Source organism: Brachycentrus maculatus, unplaced genomic scaffold (assembly GCF_059751285.1).
Source record: "Brachycentrus maculatus isolate JH-2025_06_01 unplaced genomic scaffold, ASM5975128v1 h1tg000150l, whole genome shotgun sequence".
NCBI classification, from domain to species: Eukaryota; Metazoa; Arthropoda; class Insecta; order Trichoptera; family Brachycentridae; genus Brachycentrus; species Brachycentrus maculatus.
The window spans coordinates 455,151-473,174 of record NW_028280903.1 but is presented as its reverse complement, the minus strand read 5'-3'; the positions used below and the strand labels follow the sequence as shown (position 1 = coordinate 473,174).

At 32.5% G+C, this 18,024-nt stretch overlaps 1 protein-coding gene across 2 annotated transcripts; it reads right to left on the bottom strand.

Annotated features, from left to right (window-relative positions):
* Positions 1–1,291: 1,291 nt before the first annotated feature.
* LOC148308765 (uncharacterized) lies at positions 1,292–17,964 on the bottom strand. 2 transcript variants are annotated; one of them, XM_088261195.1, is made up of 5 exons: positions 17,792–17,964; positions 8,673–8,825; positions 8,267–8,627; positions 2,359–2,519; positions 1,292–1,434 (listed from the first exon to the last, which is right to left on the bottom strand). In XM_088261195.1, the coding sequence occupies exons 1-5, from the start codon at positions 17,823–17,825 to the stop codon at positions 1,403–1,405; spliced, it is 741 nt and encodes a 246-aa protein (XP_088117321.1). In that variant the 5' UTR covers positions 17,826–17,964; the 3' UTR covers positions 1,292–1,402. The 2 variants fall into 2 exon arrangements, with proteins under 2 accessions (XP_088117321.1, XP_088117320.1); XM_088261194.1 differs by having other exon boundaries at positions 8,267–8,825.
* Positions 17,965–18,024: the final 60 nt, after the last annotated feature.

Sequence of the window (18,024 nt, the reverse complement as noted above, 5' to 3'; positions counted from 1 at the left end):
ATAACGGACTAATAGGGGAAGGGATTACCTTTTGAAGTCGAAAACATGTTATATAAGAATAGGTTTCAAATCAATCAAAAAACCTTTTTTTAATATGAACTCTACTTAAAAATAAACAAATATTATAAAACGCGAACAATATTCTATTTACTGCCTTGGGACACTCGTCGCAAAGTGACGTTGCTGTTTGATTAGCTTTCGCTAATCCTGCATTGAAAAAGGAATCATATTTTGTTTGCACTTTTGAAGTTAGCATTTTTTTCAACTCTCTTAAATTAGGAAAATGCGCAGTATAAAGTTGAACTTCGTTATCTGACGAATAGTTAGATCATCTTGGATGTCAGATCATCATTCATCCAAGATGATCTGACTATCCATCAGATCATCTTCCCCAGGAAGACCACCTAAGCGATGGAAGGATAGCTGGTATTCCACCTCCCAGGAGCGAACCGGAGAATGACAGGACCTAGTCCTAAAATATGAAGAAGAAAAAGAAGAAAAAGAAGATCTTGGATATGATCTTACCACTGATTACATAACTTCTAGCAGTGTTGTTGTTACTCCGGCTAGGTGCAGTCTACGAGCAGCACGGCATTATGTTAGCTGTACAATTCCCAAACAAATAAAATAAAATAAAAATAAAATGTCTCAAATTCTAGTGCTAGACATATGATATGATTCTTGTGGCCACTAAAAATTGTTCACATTCGGCGACACTAGACCTTTAGCATGTTTAATATCGTGGGTATACTGGCGAAAAGAGTTAAATCTTAAATCTCTGTTTGAATAATCCATGTTATTTAAAGCTTTTAGCCTGATTAAAATACCCGTTATTAAACTTAAAGTGAAATTCACTTTTAAAACCACATATGTATGACATGTTATATACAAACACCAGGTTATAGAACATTGAAACTGTAAAATATGCATCATGAAGTCAAAATAGCATATTTTCGAATAAACGTCTTTTGCCAGTTCACCAACGATATAAAAAGAACGTTTTTTTTACATTTGACTAGATTTTTGTCCATTATATCAGAAGTTTGTTAAATAGAGGTCCGTTGTATCGAGGTTTTACTGTACGAGTATCTCGGTTCATAATGTGTGGTGGAAACCACCGTACATTTTAGTTGATTCTCGAGGGCAAAATATCCGGAATATGTGGCATTTTCTAAATATGCCTGACTGGACTGGAATTGGACGCGTTCCGGAGTAGCTCTGGATAGAGCGTCAAGGAAAACATGAAACCACAGAGATCGCAAACGTCAGGAAGATAAATAATACTCAAATATTACCAAATAAACATGTATTTTTTTAAAGATGAATGTGGTTGCGTATGCTTAAAATAAATAATGTTAATTAAAAAATATTATTAGCTTATATATTCCGTAATTAGTTTTTTTCAGCAGCGTCCAATGCGTACAAATTGAACTCCTGAAAAAAAAACATAAATTAATTAGCTATTTTGTAATTTTCATTTATAGCGTTTACTTTGAGGTAAGTCATTTTGACTTTTTTAATGTAAGTAATGTTTGTATATAACCACTCACCGAGATTTTTAACTTAACCCTTCACTGCATAACTTTTTTTTACATGACTGCATGACTGCATTGACAGTTCGTTTTCGAGAGACAAGTGAAGTTATTATTTTGGCGTTCATAGCGCGTCTTTTGGATAAATTATGAGCTACATACGTGAGTTATGAATGTATCTAATCAGTAACAACAAAGAATGCTTGCTAATATTTTTAAAGAACGTTTTAACACTAACTTTTGGGCACGTAACAAATTTTATACAGTATGCAGTGAAGGGTTAACCAAATTTCTTCATTTGGTCAATAGAATGTTTCATAACGAAACGGGTTGAATTTATATGAATTAAGAGCACATGTACAAATACAATGTATATATATATATATATATATATATATTATATATATATATATATATATATATATATATATATATATATATATATATATATATTTATATATATAAATATATATATATATATATATATATATATATATATATATATATATATATATATATATATATATATATATATATATATATATATATATGTATATATATATATATATATATATATATATATATATACAAATATAAATATTTATTTGTATATACATATATTGCAGGGGCTATTGAAAAAAAATACGGATCTAGCGTTGATTTGTAGAACTCTATTTTAATTTTTTTAATAAAAATTTAATTTTGTCGTATTTTTAATAATTAAATACAAATAACTAGACTCTCAAAATCAGTGTTCAATTATTATATTTAATGCATGTCATTAAAATTAATAATTAAAAATTGATGATTAATTCAAGCAACTTACTTATTCCACATTGACTAGCACAAGTCAGTTGGCTCATATTAGGGTAGGTTTGCCTATCAGATCCGCACACGGGGTTGTACTCTGGGGTGACTAGGCATCTCGGTACACATCCTGGAATAGGGGTGGGCGCTGGCGTGGAGACTCCAGGAACGGGAGTTGTACTGGAAGGAAAATTGTACTTAATCATGTTCAAACCATTCGGAATTGAAAAATAACTTAAGTTAAATGTTATTTATTTATTTATTTTAACTTCACGTACAGAAAAAAAATAAGTACGTTGTCAGGCTTATTGCTAAAAAGCAATGTCTTCCAACCATCCAAAAACAGACTAGTGATATTGATCCAAACGTTTGAAACCATACATGGCTGTTTGCAATCAGAGGGTTGATAGTACTTGAATGTTTAAAAAAAAACTAAATATTTTAGGAAAAATACTAAATATTTTAGGATTCTAATTTATGTCTCACAATACTGAATAACAATTCTGTCGATCACAGTCTAAAAAACATTTTACATCTCACCAATAGATGTCTCTAGTGAAGTTCTAGTGATTCATGAACAAGGTTTCTAAATTGGTTCATATATATAGAACTTCCAAGAATTTGAGTAGCGTGGTTGTCAATAATGGGTAGAATTGGTGAATGTTACACGTGTGTAAAGTGATCACTTAAACCAGCCTATGACGGTCGTAAGCCCCGTAAATGCCCAGACTTCCATATTCTTCTTCATTTTTGATGAGATGTCAAAAAAATAATATGAAAATAACTCCTGTAATTGGAGATAATCCAGATTTTGTGAACAAGTATTTGGACACACTTAAAATGTTGTAAAAAAATACCATTACTGGCTTGCTAAAATATGAAAAATTGAAAAAATTGCTCTCAAACAACTGATCTAGGGCGTAGAAACATTTCGAAAACTAAGGCATTTTTACTTAGGTCATATTTTCATTTTTTGGTGAGTCATGAGCTGGCCTTACACCCCTTAAAAGGAATACTTTGGTTTATGGTACACCCTGTATATGTTTATATGTTAGTAAGGAGGTCTTGAGTTTATGCACGTTTTATTTTGTAACATTTTAATTCTATTTTTAAATTTAATATAACTAATTGCAGTAAAGATTTAATAAATAATTATAGTATTTTTTACATCGATATTATATCCATGAGTGAAAAATATTATTCTGTCTATTTTGAATTTCTTCTTTAACGAGATAATCCATTTTTCAGTGTAAATAAATGTCTCCAATTAAAAAGCGGATTCTCAAGAGATTAATCTGAAAGAAGATGTTTTTAGTTAAATAGATTGGGGAATAAATTAGAAACATGATCCCTTTAATACTAAATAAAACATAATTAAAATTAATTTTGTTTAAAAAATATCGCTGGAAATATCAATAAGAACGAATATTTCGATGAAAGTACACAGAATGCAGTCAAAATGCGATCTCTCAGACGGATTTTCTACAAAACGGTGTTTGATAGATGTTCGAATGGTGAAATAAGAGTGAGATTAACACTATCGATAAAATTAAGAATGTTTTATTGAGACGGTTTGGATATGTGGAATGAATGAGTAAGGAAAGAAGAGTGAACTAAGGGAATAGAAGCCGAGGATGGCAGAAGAGAATTTGACATGATATAGTATTTTTAATACAGGAAAGTAGTAAGGTCAGGAGTCGGAATAATCGGCGGGCATGCATGAATGTGGAAGAGGCGAAGATAGATTGCACAGATTGGTGTAGAATTCTTTTCTCTCTGCCCACTCCTCCAAAACAACGGCGTGATTGTTGGTAGTTAGTAAGTTTTAAAAAAAAATTCTAGTGATAATTGTATGAAGAAAAACAGTGACTGAACTTTGTGATTTATCAAGTGTGAAATACGGATAACTTTTTTGACGGATTGCCAAAAAGCTTCGAAGAATATTTTTTCTAACGAGTTTTTTTAGATGAACTTTTTGTATAGCGCTTAAAATCATTCAAAAAAACTTAAAACAAATAATTGAATGAGAAACTACTCAACATAATGACTACAGCAATGCAGTGATCTTGCTTAATTGTAAAATTATTTGCATTGAACATTAAACATTATATTTTAAAAAATAAATTTATTTATTTAATGTACTGAAAAGAAATACAAACATTGGGGGGCTTATTGCTAAAAAGCAATATCTTCCAACTAACCAAAAACAGACACATGATATTGGTCAAAACGTTTGATACCTTTCATGGCTGTTTGCAATCAGAGGGAAGGCAGTACTTGAACATTAAAAAAACCTTAATTACAAATTGATGATAATAAAAAAGGCGAAAAAAGGAGTTTAGAAAAGGAGGTAGAGGGAAAAAAATAAGGATGAGGTTTGATGGAGAGTTAGAATTCTAATGATAGATAGTAATGTCTCAGACATTTCTTAAAAGTTATTAGAGAGGGTGCATTATATGAAAAAAATAATTAAGAAACTGAAGACAGGTTATTGAATAAAGTTTTATGGAAAAATAATGAGTTTTATTAATTGATTCAGCAATCACTCTGTGGTAATATCTAGACAAGTAATAATATCTAGATCAGTGACGCGACGATAAATAAAATTTAATGCGCGACTGATTCGACCCTACTTCTTCTTCTTCATGAGCCCTCTGCTCTCCACTGCTGGATATAGGCCTCGTCCCCTTCTTTCCATTTCGTCCAGTCGGCTTCTGCTTGCAGCCAGTTCCTACCCCCACAACAACTATGTCGTCGGACCATTTTTTTGGGGTCTTCCGACACCTCTATTGTTCTCTCAAAGTCTCCATCGTAAAATTTTAGGGGGTCTTTTTTGTGGGATCCTGTCTTGCAATATGTCCTGCCCATCGCTATTTGAGTTTTGCCACGCGTTACGTGATATCCTCTACTTTGGTTCTTTTCCTGGTATCTTTATTTTTAATTTTATCCATCAGACTTAAACCAAGCATAGATCTTTCCATGGATCTCTATGTGCATTTGAGCTTCGCTGTTTTTCTTATTGTCAACCCTACTAGCTTCACTTAAATGGTCCTGATTTTAACGTAATTTTGCTGATGCACATAATTGAAATCACTTTTTTTCAATGCATGTAATATTGCTTGATACATAGATGTAGGATAAATAAGATGGATATATGACGTTATCGTTTTTATGAGCTTTGTGCGGGGAATTATACTCCAATATGTCTCAGTTTGAGATGTATTGAAGTCATGTTTACCGTTTCGAAAGGCTAAATCAGTTCGTTGCCGCTTACGACGAGACAGACAAACTTAAATAGCTGTAATATAGAAACTGCAGACATCGTGTATCGTAGCAGAGGCTTTTCTAAATTACATTTCAAATGAAACCGTTTCATTTTCATAACTTATACATTTCGGAGTATTAATTTTGGACATCTCAACATAGATGTAAACGAATATAGATATCTGGGTATTTACAAGGCTTACGACGGTCATAGGCTTGACAAAGTGATAATTTTTTTACACGTGTAACATTCACCAATTCTACCCGTGATTGACAAACACACTACTCAATTTTAGGAATTTCTGGATACAACCAAGAACCAAGTACGTGTGAGTTTGCAACAATAATTATTAAGCTTAAATAAAAGCTTTCCATATTCCAACATAGTACTAGGTCACGATGTTAATCAATTTATCTAGAAGTTTCACAAATTGAGTAGTGTGGTTGTCAATCATGGGTAAAAATCAATAAAAATTACCCAAATCTACGATGTTCATAATCGCTGTAAATGCCAGACTTCCATATTCTTATTCATCTTCGTTGAGATGTCAAAAATGTTAAAAATAACTCCTATGCGGGGATAACTTAGATTTGTGAACAAGCATTTCGACACTCAAAATGTTTCACATTTTTCACATTTTTTCAACGTCTAAATTAACTCATGGAACTAGTATTGCTTTTTGGTAGCTTGCACGTTATGGGTATGCAACCTGAGTACCCCGGGTAATGTTGCTATTATCCATATCCATTTCTTTCCAAGTACTACCTACATATTCTCTTCCATTTCCTTCCATATATACCGTCTATAGTAACGTCTTTTACCATTCACTAAGGATAGTTTTATCCTATAAAATATATTTCAACCCTAGATACTCAAACCTCGAGTGAAGCACTCGACACCATGCTTTCGTATAATCAATGATCGAGTTAATACGCATTGTTCTGAAACGGTGCCCTATGCACCATTTAGGTGCAGATAAAGATCAGTTATATCAGACTTCAATTTATAAAAAAAAAAAATTAAACTCACTGACGGTTTAGTGATCACAGCGATTACTTTACAAGCCAATGTATGACAGGTCATAGGCCCTGTAAATACCCAGACTTCTTTATTATTCCTCATTCATGTTGTGATTTCAAAGTATAATAATAACTCCTAAGTAGAGAAACCTAGATTTGTGAACAAGGATTTGGATCCACCTAAAAATGTAGTGAATAGATAAAATGTTCCTGATTAATGAACATACTACCCCGACGTTATTTTTTGTATTAAGTAATATAACGTGATATTATTAAGTAATATAATCACGTTCTCCATTTTATCACGAGGAATTATTACGCATTTTTTGCTGTTCATAAATAAGTCGCAAACTCCGGAATTGAATGAATATTCGGGTTCAACTGTTTTTATTACATTGTTGAAAATTAAGGTTAAATTTCAAAACGTAACTTATGCTGTGCAAAAAATTAAATTATCTTTGTTGTGGGAATCGACGATATCTACCAATTTTAGAAAGGGTACTTTTTATGTTATCATTATAATGAAACAAAATAATGTAAACATTTGTAAATCGAAGTCTTTTTTTATGTAAATGTGTACAAAGGTATATTTGAATGAATATTTAAAACGCTTTTGATCGGAAACATTGTAAGGTATTGATGTATAACCTTTTCCTTCCAATGCTTAAATAAAACGCGTGTCGCGGTATTGGGTAGTCACTACACAATGAAAAATTGGTGATTTTAAATCGGAAAAATACGGACATTCATAGCTTATCCCCTTAATTAATTATAAATGAAGGAAAAAAATATGAAAATTTAGATCTATTTGCTGAAAACATCAAAAAACCATCTGGCAACGCTCATGAAACAAGCATATGTCCACTCTTGTCGGAAGCCCAAAAGCTACTGCCGCTTGCCAGAGAACATTGAGCTTTGAGCTCCTCATGCTTGCACAGTGCAAGTGCGCAAGAGTGAGATGCGAATATACTGTCGTGTTCCCGTACACTCTTCACGCGCTGTTTATACGCGAATTTGTTTCCGATTTTCACAAAATTATTATTATAAATATTATTTTTTTAATCAATGCCTAAATATGTTAATGAGGAATACCTAATATTTTGGCCTTGTATTTAATATATTTATAGAAATATTATGGTAATTAGAAGCAATGTATTCAAGCTACACAACACCGGGAAGGGAAGGTTAAAGAAATAGTAAAGCATATAAATATACATGTATATTAAATATGAACAAATGCATGTAGATGTATATTTTTTGTGTAAATGTGTACAAAGGTGTATTAAAATTAATATTTCAACCCCTTTTGATCACTAACATTCTATTATATTGATGTTTAAATAAATTGTAATGCAAATTCGACCGTTATTTTTGACTATCAAATGTAAATAGATTTTGAGTGTGTCCAAATACTTGTTCATAAATCTAGGTTTCTTCACTAAGTAGTTAATTTTATATTTTGACTTCATATTTCTTGAGATTCACATCTGAAGAAGAATATGAAAATTTGGGTATTTGCAGGTAAAAATATTCGTAATTGAATATCACTAATTATTATGTATAATTGATTTTTGAATTTGAAGAAACTTAATTCCTTTTCTGTGAATCCATTATACGAAATTTAAATAAATAAATTTCAGTACCTTTGTCGACCTTGATTTCCTTGTTGGTTGGGTCCCTGCTGGTTTCCATTAAAACCACCTTGTTGGTTTCCATTAAAACCACCTTGTTGGTTTCCATTTAAACCACCCTGTTGGTTTCCATTAAAACCACCCTGCTGGTTTCCATTAAAACCACCCTGTTGATTTCCATTAAAACCACCCTGTTGGTTTCCATTAAAACCACCTTGTGGATTTCCGTTAAAACCACCTTGGTTGCTGTTAAATCCAGCTTGTGGATTTCCATTAAAACCACCTTGGTTTCCATTTAAGCCACCTTGTTGGTTGCCGTTAAAGCCACCTTGTTGATTTTCATTAAAACCACCTTGGTTTCCATTAAAGCCACCTTGTTGATTTCCATTAAAACCACCTTGATTTCCATTAAAGCTACCTTGCTGGTTTCCATTTGAACCACCTTGCTGGTTTTGGAAAGCATATCTATCGTCAATACTCATTGGATCCTGTTCGTCAGGAAAGAATACATCATCCTCTTGTCTTTTAATTCTCATTTGGCATGAATTGGAAATCTGCATCACCAATAACACTGTAAAAAATAAGATGTAATTAGTCTCGAAGTCAACAATACATGTTTCTACCTACATATATGATATTATTAAAAATATATGTGTCTCAATAAGCTCCGGCTTAAGTATTCATAAATAAGTCGTAAAAATAACTATTAAAAATTGAGGGATTTACGATATTATTATTTTCCAATATGTTTATTTGACATTTTATTACAAATAACGCAAAAGGGTTAATTATCTAAATCCATCAGCAAGAAAGCCTTGCTATTGAAATGATTTTAATTTGGTGTTGTTAAACGAGTAATAGGTGTTTATTTGTTTATTTAGCAAGTTTTGTCCTTACATTCAGGAAAAATATTTTAATGGAAGGTTTTAAAAGGACTTACATTTATTATTAAAGAAAACACTTGTTTTTTACCACTTGCACTTGAGTAAAAAAACTCGATTGGTAAAAATAGGAGTGTTTTCCTTAATAATATCATCATGTTTTACCACAAAGTAAATGCAGAATAGACTTATATTTAAATGTAAATTATTATACAATTTACAAGGTTCTGGATATGTTTAAATTTTTAAAAGTATGTTAACAAATATTTCACTTAAACCCCGATCAGATTGATAACTGATAATTAATAAAAACCTCTGGATAGTTATCTTGATTTTTTTTTGTAATATCTTTAACAAAAACAATTGACTGTTTTATAAGAATAGATAATAGATCATCTCACCAATAGATGTCTCTAGTGAAGTTTTAAGGATTCAAGAATAACGTTTCGAAATTGGTTCATAAATATAGAACTTCCAAGAATTTGAGTAGTGATGTTGTCAATAATGGATAGAATTGGTGAATGTTACACGTGTGTAAAGTGATCACTTATACCAGCCTTTGACGGTCGTCAGCCTCGTAAATGCCCAGACTTCCATATTATTCTCCATCTTTGATGAGATGTCAAAAAATAAGATGGTAGAAGTTTGTATATTTGGGAATTATGTTTTCTATGGATAGAAAAGTTGATACAGATATTCGAAGAACAGTGAATGCTGCAAGCAGAGTAAATGGAGAACTAAAATCAGTTGTAGCAAAAAAAGATTTTTATTTGATATAATTGAGCAAATGTCTTTTAAAGGAATGTGTGGAAAACGATGTATGTATGATAGATGTTATAATGTAAGGAAAAATGCATGGCTGAGATAACTAGCAGAATTGATAGTAAAAAGAATGATATATTGAGATGGTTTGGATATGTGGAACGAATGAGTGAAGAAAGAACGATAAAACAAAATTATGTTTTTTGAAATTCATGAATATTTTTGAAAAGGAAAATTTAAAACACTCTTTGGAAATTAAAAAACCGTAAATTTATTTAAAATGGGCGACACTCTCTAGTTTAATGGACACTAGCGAATATGAGGTATAATAAATAAAATTATATTTCACGTAAAGTTCCTGTACCCACTTTAGTGCAGACTAAAGATCGTGCTCTGAATTTTAATGAATATTTTAAAATGCTGCGCATTTTTGAAAAAAATAACCAAGTATTCGTAACATCGCGCTCATATAAATCTAAAAAGTTGATTATAAAACTGTACAAATAAGGCCATATCGTTTTTCTTTCTCCTTCAGATTGTTGAACAATGATTTGGACTCATCCAAAATGTTTTGAGTAAAGTAACTGGTCTCTATAATTATTTGTATTGTATTAACACGTATGTATATTTACCCGGAGCCGATGGATGTAAGTTAAATGCAGTTGAAATGCACTTTTCTGTTATTATTTATATGTAACACTTCTCTCTTGTGCATACGTTTATTTTACCTTTTACGATTATATATGGAGACAAAATATATTTGAGTAGAGCGGCTGAATAAAAATCTCTTATTTGTAATTTACCTTGTATTTGTAAGCAAGGAACAAACAATAAAGGAACTTAAAAAAAGGAACTGGACAAGTTACAAGTTACAGGCGTCTCCTAGTATGTAAAAATCTTGCATGTATTCAAAAGGGTCTTTGCTTAATAAATATTACCCAAATCAACCATATACAGTATACTACCGATGGTTCGCACATGGTTCGACGTAGGAATCGTGTAATATATGTATTTATATGAGTTCCATCATTTAAACCAACCAGGTCAAAAGACCTGTAAATGCGCCAACACCCATTTTCTTATTATTTTTTATTTTTTATTTTTTGACATCTCATCAAAGATGAAGAAGAATATGGAAGTCTGGGCATTTACGGGGCTGACGACCGTCATCGGCTGGTTTAAGTGATCACTTTACACACGTGTAACATTCACCAATTCTACCCATTATTGACAACCACACTACTCAAATTCTTGGAAGTTCTTTAAACATGAACCAATTTAGAAATCTTGTTCTTGAATCACTAGAACTTCACTAGAGACATGTATTGGTGAGATGTAAAGAAGCTTTTTATTAAGCAGAAACTCTTATATTGGTAAACCAGCCGATGACGGTCGTCAGCCCCGTAAATGCCCAGACTTCCATATTCTTCTTCATCTTTGATGAGATGTCAAAAAATAATATGAAAATAACTCCTGTAATTGGAGATAATCCAGATTTTGTGAACAAGTATTTGGACACACTCAAAATGTTGTAAATAAATTATCTGGTCAAATTATAAGCTTAAATAATAAAGCTTCTTTACATCTCACCAATAGATGTCTCTAGTGAAGTTCTAGTGATTCAAGAACAAGGTTTCTAAATTGGTTCATGTATAAAGAACTTCTATGAATTTGAGTAGTGTGGTTGTCAATAATGGGTAGAATTGGTGAATGTTACACGTGTGTAAAGTGATCACTTAAACCAGCCGATGACGGTCGTCAGCCCCGTAAATGCCCAGACTTCCATATTCTTCTTCATCTTTGATGAGATGTCAAAAAATAATATAAAAATAACTCCTGTAATTGGAGATAATCCAGATTTTGTGAACAAGTATTTGGACACACTCAAAATGTTGTAAATCCATTTTCTTCATCACCTATATTGAAATATCAATAAATAAAAAAATTTAAGAGAATTTGTGGACAAAGACTTGGACACACTTGAAATATTGCGAATAAATAACTGAAATCAAAAATGTAACTTGTCTTCACACTTTTTTCTTCGAAATATGTTTAATACATTTTTTATATGTTTTTATTTTATTTTAATACGATTGCAATGAAACTTTAACAGACTATTCCAATTGAAAAGATCTTGTATAAGGAGAAAACTCATAGGTAACATAAAAGTTATTTGCTTTGAGTTTCCTTGTTTACTTGCAAAAGAAATGGATCAGTTCAAAAAGTTTATTAATTATTAGTTTAATATTACATTACAATTTTGGACCTCGTACAAAAACCAATTCTCATTTGGAAACACAATTGTCAACAATATTTTTTTATATGTTATTAATATTATTTTTCCTCAAATGTTCCCTAATAAACCGTATAATAAGTTTTTGGTCCTTTTCTTTTTCTCACCTGAATCCGTGATTTTTTCCGGTCACAAATGTCAGTCGACATCAATTTAGAATCGATTAAAAGTAAATCTTTTTTTTTTAATCGAAATTCACAAATTCGTTCAAATGTGCGAATATAAAATTGTATTTTTCAGTACATGACATTAACCATAAAACATTAGTTTCTTCATACAAATTTATTTCTTTATTTTCATAATTTACATACAACAATTTTTTTCTTTATGAATATCTTACTAAATACAACCATTGTTCAGGCATTACAATTATCAAACTAACCATAACTCCGCTTTCCCGCAGAGGTAGGTAGAGAGAATAGAACGCCACACCACTCTGTCTTTGTAAACAATCTTCGCCTTTAACACATTCATGCATCACCTAATAAATATATACCCACCGATTATTCCCACTCCTGACCTAACCAGTTTCAAGTTTTTAAAATTCTTTATAATGCCAATTTTTCCTCGGTCTTCCTCTGCTCCTATTTAGAAATAAATTCCCCTAATATATTTGTTTTACTATTCTTTTCTTACTAATTATTTCCTCATGTCCAAGCCATCTCAACACACCTTTCTTAATTTTATCGATAATGCTTATCTCAGTATTGCATATGTGACCATTCAAACATCTGCTATACATCGTTTTGTCGCACATTCATCTGAGAAATCGCGTTTTGAATACTTTCAGCCTATTTTGATCCTGCTTTTGACAACTAAACCTATTTCTAATAATGAGCCGCTTAGGCTCACAGAAATAGTGTGAAATTGAAATATTTGAGAAAATGATAAAAACACCTAAATATACTATTCATACATATATGACAATAATACCTATTATATTTGTCAAAATACTGTATGTATATTTAGTTGCTTTTTATGTTTAACTCATTCAACATTTCGCTCACTCCTTCCAAGAACGTCATAAATCAAAAAACTTGATTTTCCAGGAGAACGTTTTTAAGTATAAAAATATAATACAATGTATTAAAAATAAATATCAAGCCACTTATTGAACTTTTTACTGTGCAACAGATCGTTTTGGGTAAAACCTGAAGGTTTTTTCTCCATTTGAAAAATATTTAGTCTATATCAAAAAATAATCAAACAATACCTTTTCTTCAAAATGCAAAAACAACACTTTCTGCCCTGTAGCGGGTAAATATTAAGTAAAAAATATGCCACTTTTGCTGGGATATTGTACATTTTCTGGGCATTCCGAAAACATGCACAACTTAAAATTGACGATTTTTGATTTATGACGTTCTTGAAAGGAGTGAGCGATTTGTGAAATTTTGTAATCGGCATGTTACAATTACCTGTTTTTTTTGTTCATTATTGTAAACATACTTATGTTAATGTTCTGTTAAATTTCTGAATAAATAAAATAATATACTTGGTAAAATTATTGCAATTTTTCTATTATGTAGATATCTATGGACATATTATTATAAAAAAATGCATAAGAATGACGCAGCGTTATTCAAATACATGGATATTGAATATTTCATTAACTTAAATGCAGTATATGCATAATCTTGACGCAAGGTCAGCCTCTCAGATTCAGGGTAAGTAGGTACTCAAGCATTTTTGTCATTATTATTTCGTTGCGCGGTCTCGAATCAAATACGCTATCACGCACATCCGTATGAAGCAACGTGTTTTAAAATTTTGGAGGGAATTTAAACATCGTCATAAGAATCATGAAATTTATACTTATTTAAGTATACGTCATATTTACACATACACTTGCACTTTGATATTGTAATTAGTTGTTTAAAATGAACAATGTCAGAAATATTTCGCTCACTCCTTTCAAGAACGTCATAAATCCAAAAACTTGATTTTTCAGGAGAACTTTTTTGAAGTTTAAAAATATAGTACAATGTATTAAAAATAAATATCAAGCCACTTATTGAACTGCTGAAGGCAAAACCTGAAGGTTTTTCTCCGTTTGAAAAATAAAGGGTCCGCCAAATAACTTTTTTTTTTTGAAAACAGGGCGCAAAACATCGAGTGTAGCTTCGGCTGTGTGGCACGTAGCGCCGTCCTGTTGAAACCAAATGTTGCCAATATCCTCCTCTTCAATTTTTGTGAACAAAAATCCGTTCAACATGGCCCGATAACGATCGCCATTGACTGTAACGGCCACTCCTTGCTCATTTTCAAAGAAAAATGGCCCAATTATGCCTCTGGACCAAAATCCGCACCAAACAGTGACTCGTTTTGGGTGTACCGGCTTTTCAATGTATGCGTGCGGGTTTTCTGTGCCCCAAATACGACAATTTTGCTTGTTTACATACCCGCCAAGATCAAAATGAGCTTCATCCGAAAAGATGATTTTTTTGGCAAAATCGGCATCTTCTGTAAGTCGATCGCAGGCCCACTCAGCGAAGCGAAAACGCATTGGATGGTCAGTTGGCTTCAACTCCTGAACCAATTGGACTTTGTATGGCGTCATACCAAGGTCTTTATGCAAAATTCGTCTCAATGATGTCTCCGAAATGTTCAATTGTTGAGAACGACGGTGAATTGATGTTGATGGCGCTTCACGCACACTTTCTGCCACAACATCGATATTCTCGGGTGTACGCACTGTTTTTGGCTTTTCACGCTTTGGTTTATCGATGAGGATGCCAGTTTCTTTCACTTTTCTCACAAGATAACGAACATACGGAGCTGACGGTGCTTCTCTTCTTCCAAAAACCGTACGCAATTTTCGCACACATTCTGCAACATTACCATGATTTTCAAAGTAATGTCGCAATATTTCCCAGCGTTGTTCAAGCGTATACACAACCATATTCGCTCAGCGGAAGGATAAAACTAATTATCTGTCAAATCAGACATGAGCTAAGTGTTACCATTCACGAAATAAGCACTAGTTAAAAAAAAAAACTTTAGATGGCGGACCCTATATAAAGTATATTTAAAAAATAATTAAACAATACTTTTTCTTCAAAATGCAAAAACTACACTTTCTGCCCTGTAGCGGGTAAATATTAAAGTTAAAAATATGCCTCTTTTGCTGGGATAAAGTACATTTTATGGGCATTCGGAAAACACGCACAACTAAAAATTTACGATTTTTTATTTATGACGTTCTTGAAAGGAATGAGCGATTTGCCATGAGAACTGAGGAAAATTTATCTGATTAGCGTCTTGGATCTCAAATTAGAAACTAAGGAGCATGCGAATGAGAGATCAGACTTCGTATCGCCATCGCCAAAAGTGTCATATCTAAGCTAGACAAAATCAGGACATAATATTTTTTGACATCTCATCAAAGATGAAGAAGAATATGGAAGTCTGGGCATTTACGGGGCTGACGACCATCATAAGCTAGTTTGAGTGATCACATTCACCAATCCTACTCATTATTGACAACCACACTACTCAAATTCTTGGAAGTTCTATAGATATGAACCAATTTTGAAACATCGTTCTTGAATCACTAGAACTCACTAGAGACATCCATTGGTGAGATGTAAAGAAGCTTTTTATTGAGCAGAAACTCTTTTATTAGTATGTGAGGTCCGAATCCTGGATCATAATCACACACATAAGAAACGCCAGAAAATATCAATATTTTGTGAACAAGTATTTGGACACACTCGAAATGTTGTGAAAATCTGGAAAGACTGGGGTATGAATAACAACACCAAAATAAAGCTTGGTAGGAATTTGGTCTATTCCATTTTTCTCTTTGCTGCTAAAACGTGGACCGTAAAGGCAGCAGAAGGAAAAAAATGACGCTTTCGAAACGTGGTGTTGGAGGCACATGCTCCGAATTGCATGGACAGTTAGACGCACCAACGAGTTCATACGCCAGGAACTACTCTTGGATGACTTGACTCTGGTCAATGTCTAAACACGACGGATTCTTTAGTTCTTTGGACACGTTGCGCGTGGAAATGAGGATAGCTTGGAACGACTGGTTGTGATCGGTAGCCTGGAGAAGAAGAGAGGTAGAAGAATCTCCCCCACACAATGGACCGATAAAGTTAATGCAGCAGCAGGCACATCGGTGGTTAGAGCGCTACGTGCAGTGCAGTGAATGGATAACTGGAGAAGAGTCATTGCTTTCACAAGGGTCACAACTCTCAGTAATGAGAAATGAGACGGAAAAGAAGCGTAAACCTACTAGGTGATAATCGATCTTTTATGTTTTTTTTTTAATATAGTGACGTTACCCTTGAATAATGCGAAGAAATACCAGTTTTCATGAGTGATATTTCTATTTCGTCGATTTAAGATAATACTAGTAGTGACATGAAAATTTGTAAACGTGTTTTACTTGTTGTCGAGTCGTCGGTGATTAGAGAGTTGAGTGTCGCCGTCATTACTAACTGGCTTTCTAGCGTTATTACTAACGTTAGTCACAGCCGTCGTTAGACTGGTAGCACTTTATTTGTATGAATCTGTTTCAATAATAATTAGTTGACACTCATTATCAGTGACATCGCATTTGAGAAACATGTAATATGCGGGTAAATTATATATTTATAAGTGCTAATATAAATAGGCAACAATAATTGTACTAATTTAATTATAACAATTTAACGATTTCAAAATGATTAGAAGATACAAACATATACCAGTATGAAATATCTTTTTCGTTTGCAAAAATCCGCCACACTTCTTAGTTTAATCTACTGAGAATCTACATAATAATAAACTAAGAAATAAATAAACAAGTTTGGAAATATCAAGTTAAGTTGTATTTTTCCTGAAACATAGGGAATTAAAACATCACACGAGACGCGCGAGCTAAACTAATGTAAAACAATTAAATTTAGATATATCAGTGTGTGATAACTATTCGAATAATCATAGATATGTTGAAATAGTTAGGATATGTGGGACGAATGAGAAAGAAAAGAACGATAAAACAAATTTATAAGCCTGGAAATAAGAAAAGGGGAAGACCAAGGAAAACTTGGCATGAATAAGTATTTGAAATATGGTACTTGAAATTGGTAAGGTGAGGAGTCGGAATAATCAACGAGTATATTTGAGAAGACGCTTGAATGTGGACGAGGCGATTAATGTTTGCAAAGACAGAGTGATGTGCGCTCTATCCTATCTTTCTACCCCTGCGGTAAAGCAGCGTGATGATTATTTAATTGATTGGAATTACAAATTTTAGAAAGGAACTCTCCTTGCTAGAATGCCTACATATGCCTGCACATATGGGCTGTTGTCTCTTTTGTAGGCAGACATAGTCACGTGTTGCAAATGCCAAGAAAATCAATACATATGACGTCAAATGTTTGATTAATTATTATTTTTATAGGTTTATTATGCATTAGATATTTTCGAATTTAATCGTGTAGACTGTTTGTCGCAGTTACGATATCACAACAAAATCGTTAGAATTCCTAAATAAGTAAACATATTTATATATGTATAACATAATCCGGTTATACAATAGGTAGGTACCGAGACATTTATACAAAAAAGACTGGAAAAAAATAAAAAAATAAACAGAACGGGACTCACAGCACGTAGACACGATCACAAATCGTCCCGCCATTTTGCTTTTGTTGCCACACTTGAATGAATAAATAAATGTGCGATAATTCTAGATTCCCATAAAATACGTGAATATAATTCTGGTAGGTACTCGCGTGAACACACGACCGGGCCGCAGTATGAAGGAGAATAAAATAAACACGGAGTTTGTGCTTGAACCTTTTATATTGACTTATTTCGCATGCTAGGTTTTCCCCGGA

Excerpts from the sequence above, each read along its gene's own strand:
- LOC148308765 (XM_088261194.1), bottom strand. The coding sequence starts at position 17,825 with ATGGCGGGACGATTTGTGATCGTGTCTACGTGCT. Across the intron at positions 8,826-17,791 it reads TGTGATCGTGTCTACGTGCT|TGTTATTGGTGATGCAGATT; the intron begins GTGAGTCCCGTT and ends TATTTTTTACAG. Across the intron at positions 2,520-8,266 it reads GGAAATCAAGGTCGACAAAG|TACAACTCCCGTTCCTGGAG; the intron begins GTACTGAAATTT and ends TTTTCCTTCCAG.